This window comes from Fukomys damarensis, unplaced genomic scaffold (assembly GCF_012274545.1).
Source record: "Fukomys damarensis isolate Sample0158 unplaced genomic scaffold, DMR_v1.0_HiC HiC_scaffold_28, whole genome shotgun sequence".
NCBI classification, from domain to species: domain Eukaryota; kingdom Metazoa; phylum Chordata; class Mammalia; order Rodentia; family Bathyergidae; genus Fukomys; species Fukomys damarensis.
The window spans coordinates 46,906,536-46,918,292 of record NW_022900940.1 but is presented as its reverse complement, the minus strand read 5'-3'; the positions used below and the strand labels follow the sequence as shown (position 1 = coordinate 46,918,292).

The following is an 11,757-nucleotide window of genomic DNA, read 5'->3' as shown; positions in this document are numbered from 1 at the left end:
GGGGAAGGGGACGGGGAGGAGGACGGGGAGGAGAAGGATCACCCAGGGAACTGGTTCCTGCAGATTCATTTGAGCAGACTCAGCCACCAGGAACTCAGAGACTGCTGTTGTCAGGGACCTTGGGTGCCCAGCTACTGCCAATGCTGATGGCAGAACTTGTCATAGTCCGTGTGATGCTAGTTCAGAGGCAAGAATTGTGGAGTCAGAGAAGCTGCTCTCCAGAATTCAATGGAAGGTCTGAGAGACCAGGAAAGGAGCTTCTAGGAAGTGGAAATGTCTGTTGAGGAAAACTGAAGACAGCAAATAAAGTCAGTCCAAGGGAGAGGTATGTAGGTGCAATCAGCAAGATCATGGAGTGGTACTTCCCAAATCCTCTGAAACTCACATATAAAAGTCATGTGCCATGAATGCTGGACACAGAGCTATAGGACTTGGTGTTTCCCCTGATGGATTTTGGTTTTAATTTGCTCCAATTCTTTTCTTTCCCCCATTCTTCCTTTTTGGAATGAGAATATCATTGTACCTTGGTATTATGTAATTTGTCTTTGAGTTTTACAGGGGTTCATAGCTAAGAGTTTGGCTGGAAAATCTCAAGGTCCACTCATTTAGCTGTAAATGTCTGAAGGCATCCTTGTTTATGGCAGAGTAGTACTCCAATGCATTAAAAAAACCCCACATCTTTATCCACTTCTCGGATGGACATTTGGTCTGTTTCCAAGATTTATCCATTGCACACTATGCTGCTATAAACATGGGTGTGCATATATTACTGTGGTAAGATTCTTCTAATTCTTTTGGGAAGATACCAAGAAGAGGTATGGCTGTGTCAAATGGAACCTCTAGTTTTTAGTTTTTTGAGGAATCTCTATACTGATTTTCACAGGGGCTGCACCAGTCTACACTCCCACTAACAGTGGAGAAGTGTTCCTTTTCCCTGACAGCCCTAATAGCATTTTTGGTTAATTTCTTTTCTTTTTGTTTTTGTTTTTGTTTTTGGTTTGTTTGTTTTGAGACAAGGTCTCACTATGTAGTTGAGACTGACCTGGAACTCATTATGTAGCTCTGGCTGGTTTTGAACTCACAGTGATCCTCCTGCCTCAGCCTCCTAAGTGCTGGGATTACAGGTGTGAGCTACCACGCCCGGCCTTTGGTTAATTTCTTGATAGCAGCCATTCTTTCTGGAGTGAAATGGAATCTCAGTGTTGTTTTAATTTGTATTTCATGAATAGTAAGTGATGTTGAACATTTTTTCATATATTTATTTGTTGTTTGTAATTCTTCATCAGAATAGTGTCTTTTTATTTCAGATACCCATTTTTGGGTTGGGTATTTAAATTAAGGGGGTCTGATATTTTTTGAGTTCTTTATATATTCTAGATAATAGTTCTTTATCTGAATAGCTGGTAAAAATTTTTCCCCACTCTGTGGTTGTCTCTTCACTTTGTTGGTGGTTCCTCTTGCTGTGCAAAAGCATTTAACTAAGATGAGATCCTGGCTGTCGATTCTTTATAGTATTTCTGGAGCAGTCTGTGTTTTGTTCATAAAATCTTTGCCTCCTGTTTCTTCACGTGTTCTACCTATTCTCTTCCAGCAGGTTTAGTGTTTCTGTTTTAATATTTAGATCTTTGATCCATTTCAATTTTAGGTTCGTGCATGGTAACAAATATGGATCTAATTTCAATATTTGGCATTTGAAAAGCCAATTTTAAAGAGGCTATCTTTCTTCCAGTGAAGGTGTTTGGTTCTTTTGTCAAACAAAAAGTGGTTGAGTGTGTCTGGAATTGTTTCTTTATCATGTAATCTGTTCCATTGATCCTTAGGTCTGTTACTTTGCCAATACCAGGCTGTTTTTTTTAAATCATTGTAGCTTTGTAGTATAATTTAAAGTCAGGGATTGTGATACCCCTGCTTGCCTTTGTTGCCCAGAATTGCCTTTGCTATTCTAGTTCTCTTCTGGTTCTCAGTGAATTTTAGAATTGTTTTTTTCTAATTCTGTGAGATATACTGTTGGGATTTTGTTTGGGATTGCATTAAATCTGTATAACAGTTTTGGAAGTGTGACCATTTTTTCCTATCCAAGAACAAGGGGTATCTTTCCATTTTCTGATATCCTCTTTAATCTCCTTTTTCAGAGTGCTGTAGTTTTCACTGTAGAGATCTTTTACTTCCTTCATTACATTGATTCCTAGGTATTTCTTTTTTTTTTATGCTTTTGTGAAAAGGATTGTTCCTCTAATTTCTCTCTCTCTGAGTCTGTTATTTGTGTGCAGAAAAGCTATTGATTTTTTGAGTGTTGACTTTGTATTCAGCTATGTCACTGAATTTGGTTATCAAATCTTAAATCTTTTGGGTGGAGTTTTTGGAGTCATCCATGTAGAATATTGTGTCATCCATAAATAATGATAATTCAATGTCTACCTTTTCTATCTTTATTCTTTTTATTTCTTTCTCTTGTCTGATTGCTCTGGCTAGTATCTCCAGAATTATATTGACTAGGAGTGGTGGGAGTGGACATCCTTGTCTTGTTCCTGATTTTAGAGTGAAAGCCTTTAGCTTTTGTCCATTTAGTATGAAAAAATGGAAAATTGAGACAGTGAGCCTGAACAGGACCAGAAGGTTAAAGGAAAAGCAGGAGAGCAGAATGTCTATCAGAAGCACAGCAAGAAGAATTTCCCCTGACGAGCGTGACTGACCTGCTAAGACCAGTGAGAACTGAAGTCACCCTCACTGGATGTAGCAGTATATTCATTGCTGCAGCTCAGGGAAGTCCCTGACACATAGCAGATGCTCAGGGAGTAGCGGAATGGAGATCTTTGGTACCCTTGATGAGTGAATTTACTCAGCTAAGAAGCGAGCATGAAAGTTTGATTGAAAAAGTGTCACAAGCTGGTTATGTTGGCGTATGCCTATAATCCCAGAACTCGGAAGGCTGAGACAGGAGGATCACTCTGAGTTCGAGGCCAGCCTGGGCTACACAGTGAGTTCCAGGTCAGTCTCAATTATATAGTGAGACGCTGTCTCAAAAAAAAAAAAAGTGTCACGAGAATGAGAGGTAAGGAAAAAATAGGAACGCTGAGCTGGCAACTTTCAGAGCATTCAGAGAAGCCTCCTCAAAAGCAGAGCAGAGACATTGGACAGTAACCGGAGGAGAAGGTGGAGTCGAGGGAAGTTTTCATTTCAGAGATATGAGAAATATTACAGCACATGTTATGCTAAAGGCAGTGATCCAGTGGAGAGGAGAGAGTTAATAATGTGGGCGAGAGTGCAGATCGTGGCTGGCTGACAGTCTTGAGCAGGAGGGTGATGGCACCAGGGTGTGCCTGAGAGCTTGGTCTCACTACGGTTTGTTTCTGTGTAGAAACAGGGAGGAAGGCGGGGTCTAGGGAGAGGTGTGAAAGAGTTAGTAGAAATAGTGGTGGCATGTTCATTTTCTTGTCATTCAAAGAGTTATTAGGTGCTTATCAATGTCAGACAATCTTTTAAGAAGTGGGACCTCGGCAGTGAATAAAACAGACAATATTTCTCACCTTCGTGGAGCTTATAGTCTAGTAGCAAAAAGATTGACTACAGCTCTCAGCATATCAGATGTTACTGAGCAGCAAAATAAAATAAGGAAGGTGTGAGTTAATTTTAATTGTCAATTTTTAGCTTGAGAGACACCTGGAAGATGGGTAAAGCACACTTGTGGGTGTATCTAGATGTGTCATAGAGCCATGACCTTTGGGACAATGTATGTGGTTCTTGGCCCCTTCCTCTCTGGCTTGTTGCCTGCTCTCTGCTTCTCAACTGCTCTTAGTTGAGCATGCCTTTCTGTCACAATGTTTCTGCCTTGGAGCCAACTGACCACGGACTGAAATCTCTGAAACCATGAGCCCACATAAACCTTTTCCTCCTTGAAGTAGCATATGTAAGATACTTTGTCCCCAGCAATGGAAAAGTGACTAATGCAGAAGTGGATAAGAAATTCTGCAGGACAGTATTTTGGAAGTTTTAAATGATAATCATTGATTTAAAATAGAGGGACAGTAGATCCTCTCTTTTAATTCTACTTTTCTCAGTGAAACAGGAAACAGTCAGCAGCAGAGAGTGGGACAGGATGGAGGAAGTCGAGAGTGCTGGAGATGGGGGGAGGACAGGGCACAAGTTTGCCAACCCTGAGAGAGGGAGAGGGTGATTCTCTGCCTCTACTGAGAAATGGAAAGTGAAGAAACACCTTAAGAAGGGGCAGAGGGTCTATGAGAGTTTGGTGATGAGAGACTGTGAAATCTTGAGGGTACGCTGGGAGAGTTTGGCAAGATCAGGGAGGTGAACAGTTGTTTGATAGGACAGGACTTACTGTGGTGACTGAGAAGTGTGTCACATCATAATGGGCCATGGCCTGGTGGTCACTTCCGGGCACAGGATGTGGATCATCCGTACTGTGTATAATTTCTGCTTGAGGCCAGTTCCCTGGAAAATTCAGACAGTTGAGCCAGTCCTCACTGCTGAGGGCAAACTAAGAGTGGGCGTCTTGCTGGGAGCAGAGAGAGCGCTTGTGAGCTTCCTTGACAGCTGCAGGGGCCATTGTCAAGGGGGAGAGGAGAGGCTGTGGAAAAGAGGTCGCCCTACCCCAGGAGTCACCACACAGGAATCTGTGATGTAAGTCTACTCACAGAGGAACATGAAGACTCCAATGATCAGCTTGTACAAAGTGGACTCCACTTGGAAGCCAGTGTTCTGAAGTTCATATGTAAAACCTCACTTGGGTGAGGTTTACCTACACACATTTTCAATCACATTCATGAGAAAGAAAACCTTTAGCATGTAGTGGGAAGACTTTTGTGTTGCTCAGTGCCAACTGGTATAGCAAAGGGATGATTTGCTTTTACTTAATTGATCTGTGGCTATCTAAGTGTAGCTCTGTTCTTACAAAGCTGTGTGTGTTTGTGTTTCCTTTCACATAAAGACAGTGGGACTTGTTTTTCATTCATGGTGACAGTCAGGAGTTGTTTGCAGAACTGTTGGAAAGATTAATGTGTGGTTGTATCAAGCGGCCTATTCTACTCTAGCTCTCCTTAAAATTCCATTTTTTTTGTGGCACCAGGAGAGTGAGGGGGAGGAGGAGGAGATTTGAATTCTGCTATACACCATTCTTGGAAAGTTCTGTGATGCGAGAAATATTTAGGCATACACTAGCCAAATGAATTTGGGAATGGAGGCAATTACTTGAGTTATTCAAGCTAAAAAACGATTTCCCTTGCCATAACTATGTAATTGAGGAACATTAGTTTTTAAGAGAATATTGAAATAACTAGAAAATGTATTTAATTGTCCACAGGAGGGGCATGTGTATGGAGAAAACCATAATCAGTTATTTTTTTAAACTTCTATAATTTTATTTGTACACAGTTTTGTCATCTTTTTTTGTTCAGTATGCGTATGAACCTAAATTTTGTTTCCTCTTTGAGTTTATTGGTATATTTTAGATATACAGTAAAGTTACATTCATTATTGGGATCTTGTACCTTTAAATGACAGGTCTTGGTTCTCATTTTTTCCCCTTGTCTCTGCCCTCTCTTCACCCCCTCCTCCCCTCCCCATTTACAAACACTTTATTTCCATTTTTTCATTTTTTCATATTTTTTTCTTTTCCCTTATTACCTTTCCCCTACCCTTCCCACTTTCCCTACACCTTTAGCCCCTTTCTTCCAATTAACTGGGATATCATCTTATTAAAAAGCTTCTGTGCTGCAAAAGAAACCATCAACAGAACTAAGAGATAACTTACAACATGGGAAAAAAATTTTACCAGCTGCTCCTCAGACAAAGGACTATTATCTAGAATATATAAAGAACTCAAAACAATCAGCCCCCCCAAATATAAAGACCTGATTCAAAAATGGGCACCTGAAATGAACAGACAAAGAAGTAAAAGCATCAAGTAAATACATAATCAGTTCTTAATAAATATTTTTGAGGCAGTACTGACTTCATTGTACCAGTCTCAGCCTTTTCCACGAGGTGGCGTGCGGTTTGTGGGGGAACGGTGCTGGCAATCACACTGTTGCTCAATCCCTCACACAAGCATCAAACTCCAAACCATCTCACAATGAAGTGTTGTTAGTTTAGCCTTACAGATTGCAAATGTACACATTCTGGCAGTGTTTCCTAGAGGTTACAGCCATTGTCTTGTAAAGATCTGTATATCTGAGTGTAGTTATTGGAAGGATATGTGAAAAGAACCCCAAAACTTAAATTCATTCACAGAAGACATGAAATTGTGGTGATGATCAGCCTGCCCAAAGCCAACACATTCACAAACACTTTGTGAGGCTGTGAAGGGAGTTATAGTAAAATATTTATTTTTAGGAGGATTTATTTCAGTTTTAAAAGGTATTTCTGAAGATATTTCCAGGACAACTGAGAAATAGCTTGGTAATTTATGCTGAAAGTTGCTGTGGTTCTTTGCTGTGATCGTAACAATAGAATCACATGGGATTCTCCCTGCAGACACTTATGCTAGGGCCCTTCCTCAGACCAATTAAGCCAGAATTTCTGGAAGTCGGCCTAGAAATAAATATTTTTAAAAAGCTGTCTGGGCATTCTAATGGTACCTTAGATTTCAGAGTTCCCTCACAGAACTGCTATGTCTTCTGCCTTGCTCATAGCAGGCATCACTAATTGAACACAGACTTCCTCCAACCTGGCCTCATTTTTTTCCATACAATGTTTGGGGTAGCTTTAAGCAATCAATTTAGAATTGAAATGGAGCCCAGTTGCAATCAGAGGATTATTGAAGAGGATGGGGCAGAATGACCTGTTACTCACAGGTAAAGATGTGTTTCTAAATGTCGTGACTGTGTCCCAGGACAATTCAACAAAGGAAGATTCAGAGACTACAGTGGACAGCATCTGTGTTCTCCCAGATTCCTTTGGGTTCCTTTTTCCATGTTTGCGTGGTGTTCATCCCAGTCCCAGCCAACTTCTGTGTGCTTCTGTTCCCACCAGTTGAAGACTGTCTTTGGGTGTGTTGTTTTTATTTTTATTTCACTTTTGCAGTATTGAGGATGGAATTCAGGGCCTTCACACTGAGCGATATCCCAGCTCTTTTTAGCCACTCAGCAGTTGATCGTGAGGGCCACACCCAGTATGGCTCAGGCAGGTGTCATTTCAACCACAGATGCTCCTAGGTCTGTTTATTTTTTTATATAGACTGCTTTTTGCAAACATCTTTTACTTAGAACATTGTATTCACCTTTGATGTTTATTCTAGGGGAAATCTAGTGATAAGTTCTGGTTATTTTCTTTTACTAATTTATGTTCATTTTGTGAAAAATAACCTGTAATTTTGTGCTACGATCTATTAAAACTCTTACTGTTAACACATTAGATATAATTCTTATGCTTCTCCAGAGCTTGGTGATATTCTTTTATAATACAAATGAACATGTTCGGGACTGAGACTGAACAGGAAGGAAGTGCCTGAAAAGAAAACTGAAAACTGAAAACTGAAAAGGGGAAAGTGCTGACATATTAGAGAGGAAAATGTTAGCACATCATTTCTGTTATGAAACAGAAAGACAAAAAAGATGTCTCCTTATTGTCAACTATTCGCAATACATAAAGGATGGTACTTGAAAAAAGAAACACAACTAAAAAAAATCTCAGTAATGTCAGTAATTATAATAATTCTATGGGTGGTGTTGACCAACATCTAACAAGTTATCCTGTAATCAATAAGGGAGGGGAAATATTATTATAAAATATTTATATACCTTCTGGATCAAACAACATGGAATTCATTTGTTATTTATTTAAAACAGGGGGGTTCAAAAATCATTTACAATTAAATTTGGTCTAATAGACCAAATAATTGAAAAATATCGGATAACGAATCACCAACTACATGTTGAAAACTAAGGCCACTGAGTCCAACTGTCAAATTAGGCACAAAATATCAGCACAAGTTCTCTAACTTTAGCTGGCTGTTAAGACAGTGTATCAGAAGTGTCAGGAGCTTTGTAAGAGGAAGAATCAGGACTAACAAGAGTTCACCGAGAGTGCAAGACAGACAGGGATTTGTATTGCTGGTAAAGTGAAAGTCAAGAGTGACCCCATGCTGTTGAGGAAGGTGCCAAGAATGGCATGAGAAAGCTCACCTTCTCCAAGGGCAAATGCTTCTTTAGAAAATGTTCAAAGTGAAGTGCATTGCCCTCCAATGACACTGGAAGGCCACATTAAAGTAGATAATGGTTACCTAGAATTATATCTGTTGCATAGTTCAAAACTACTTCCTCACAAGTGTATCTCTCCAGTAGATATTTTGCTATTTAAAAAAATCAGCCCTGCTCATGCTCCATACTGATTTTGCTTAAGAAAATATTACCATGGGTGGAACCACCAAATCAGACGCAGTGTATCCATCAGCACAGCACAGGCTGCAGTTGGAGCACTTGGGTTGAAAGGCGGGCTTTGTCACTCTTTGGCTCTGTGATCCTGGTAAAGGCGCACTACCTCAGTGTACCTCAAATTTTAAATTTGTAATAGAATTATTCGTAGAATCTGCCTGAGGGCTATCATGATGATTAAATGAGGTGACACATAAAGCACTTGGCAGATAGTACTCAAAAAATATTAGCTAATCTGATACTACTCTGTGATAGTAGACACTCTTGGGTTTTCTCCTACCTCTCTTACTATTCTTCCTTGTTTTCTACTCTAGTTCGTGGTTCTGTGCCCAACCTTCCAGTGTGAAGTTTCTCACAGGTCTATGTTTTAGTCTGTCTGCCCCTTGCTCTCCTTTTTGGTTCCTTTTGTTTCTCTTTCCTTCCCTTCCTTTCCCTCCATAAACAGTAACACTGAGTTGCTTTATAACTGTATTTTCATCCATCTAGATTCTTTAATCCCCACCCAAGACATTTAAAGATCAGTTAAACTGTAATGTTTTAATATTAGAAAGACATTTCCTCTCGGGAAGACATTTCCCATGAGATGGGCAGTATTCCATAATGGCCGTGGGTGTCCTGGGCCTGAGTTTGGCTTAATGCTCACTAGCTATGCTTTCTTGGGCCATTTCTTTAGTGTCTGTAAGCCTCAGTTCCCTTCCCTGTAAGACGGAACCAAGAGGAACACACAAATCACAGCATCATTTAGAGTTATGTGAGGTGTTCTGTGCAAGGTGCTGAGCACACACTCGGTATCTAGTTAGTGCCTTTCACAACTGAAAGCTGCCCCTGAAAACACAGCAGCACTGGCCACACCTGTAGCCTCTGAAGAACACTGAGCTTGTGATTCCCCTCACTGTGGTTGGCCTCCAGTCCTGCCATCACCCTCCCTGCAACCTGCTCTCCCAAGGGAAACAGGGGCCGGGCTGCCATTGTTATTTTCGTGGCCAAAGTAGTTCTTTCTACTTGATGATATCATTACCGATAGATGGGACCAAGAAAAAAAAATCCTTGTAACAACAGCTCTAGTTGTCTGGCTCTAGAGAGCTGGTGCCTGGACCCCAGCATTGCTGGACCGGCTCTTCCTAGTGATGGCTTTGCTGGCTTAGTGATGGATTTGATGGCTTTCTTGGCACCACCCTCCCAAGCCTTCCCTGAACATCGCCAAGTGTTGTTAGTACCAGCCCCATAGATTTTTTTAAATGAGTATTTCATTTTATGAAAAACTAAACCTCACTAAACGTAGCTCTGCAATATGCATTATTTCCAAACAACTGGCAGCAACTGTATAACACTGAAACTGAATTTTGATTCCAAATTCTGAGTGGCTACAAATGTAAGTATGGGTGTATTTTTTAAAAAATCATAATATTTACATACAATCAGACCTAGAGATTGTGAGAATTCTCAGGTAATTTATCTACTGAGCACTATTCATTCTTCCCCCATAAAACAGGCACCATTATTCCTGAGTCTGCCCTAGAAATAAGAATATGATGGATGGCCCACAATTCCTGAAAGCTAATATTCTACACTGCACTGCAGAAACAGCAGAAGTCAATTCCATCTTATTTATATGTGTAGAAATGAATCAAAATTAATCCGAACATGGTGATTCATCAGAAAATCAATACATTTAAAGGTCACTAATTTCTCCAAATGATTTTAGGTTGCTTGGTAGCCCTTCTGGGTTTAATCTTCTCTATTAAATCATCACTGGGCATGCACACTGATTAAGTCAGTAGTACTTGGTATATAACTACATGCTGATGTGAATCTTCTCACAGATTTTGCCCTGCTTTTTCTAATCACTTGATTTACCTACATTAAAAACCCTGACCTCATCTTTGGCAAGAATTTTTCCTGAGAGAGCAGAACAGCGTGACTAGCAGCTCAGTGCTCCAAATTGGGGCAAGTCACTTGGATTTCCTAAGCCTCAGTGTTCCTATCTGTGAGATGGGACGATATCAGTTCCTATGAATTAAAAGACAACACATTTGAAGCATTTAGCAGAATAACTAAAAGGTAGCAAGAGTGAAAGCCACTGAAGAATTAAGAAAAGCAACTTATTAAAATATTGTCCGCACATACAAATATCAGATGGACAGATGTCCTCCCAGAATTTAATGGCTTTCCTTTTACAGCAACTTGACATCCCCAACCCCAAACAGCCCTGGTTCTCCTCACACTGCGTCTCTCGCTATGTGGCTTCTTTTCTTTCCGCTTAGCGGTGGATGCAGTGTGAACATAAACCACGAGGCTGGGGCACACGTCCTACTCAAGGGCAGGCCGTCCGTCTTGCAGTCAGTAGAACGGAGTGCGGCTCTCCATTCACATCAGCGACACCGTCGTCCAGAATGGCAGGCAGCGGGCGTTTTGTGGCCTTCCTCAGTGGGTGGGGCTGGAGCGAGGAGCCTTGCCAGGGACTGAACTGTGTCTGCAATATTCTGCTTTCTCCCCACTGTCCACCGAACAGTACTTCCTCTCCCCGGAGGGTTCCGGCTTCACCGTCGATGGCACCGGAACAATTTCCACAGCAGCCGCTTTCGATTTTGAGGGTGGAAGCAGAAGGTAAAACTACTATTGGATTTTCACCTGAAATGTGGGTGCTTCGGTTTCCACCTCCTTCTCCCCATCTAGTCTTAATGTGCTCCCAGAATGGAGGTGCTTCTGGTGGTGCCTCAAAACCGAGGTCAGAACCTACCGACCATTGTACCAGGGCTGGCTGGGCGCTGGACTCTGCTCCTGGGCCCTCTGTTCTCAGAGTGAAGCCTCACGATTCTGTCACCGGAGACATTTGCACTCTGCAGGGGGAGTGGGTGGGGACTTCTCGCTGGATACATTCAGGGCTACTCGGCATCTTTAACATGGTGTTTTCTCTTTATTTTCTCTACGTCTGCCAGCTGGGTAACCACTGGTTCAGGTCACTGTTGTTTTTACAATGATTTTTAGGAACACCCTTTTCAGTTATAAGTTTTGCATCTTAGAGCTTCACAGGAGAAGGGAATGGACTTTTAAGACATTCCAGTCAGAGGCTTGTGAGTCTAAGAGATCCTTCTCTATTACAAATTAAGCATGGAGTGGGTCCATTAGAAGCAAAGTCCTCACAGAGACCACAGCCCACATAACAGGAAAGTCACCCCTCCACGAAACAGATTCAGAGGACAGTGTGAGATGGGATGTGCTTTTTTTTTTTTTTTTATTGAGTTTATTGGTACATTTAGGGATACAGTACAGTTACATTCATTGTTGGGATCATGTACCTTTACATGGCAAGTCTTGATTCTCATTTTTTTCCCCTTACCTCTGCCCTCCCTTCACCCCCTCCTCTCCT

The 11,757-nt window shown here is 41.2% G+C and overlaps 1 protein-coding gene across 1 annotated transcript in view; it reads left to right on the top strand.

Moving 5' to 3' along the window:
* Positions 1-11,757, top strand: part of LOC104849951 (cadherin-related family member 3) — a 54,263-nt gene that overhangs the window by 14,360 nt on the left and 28,146 nt on the right. Inside the window, exon 5 of the mRNA XM_033757019.1 lies at positions 10,900-10,994. Coding sequence (XP_033612910.1) covers positions 10,900-10,994 — 95 coding nt within the window. The remainder of the gene's footprint in view (positions 1-10,899; positions 10,995-11,757) is intronic.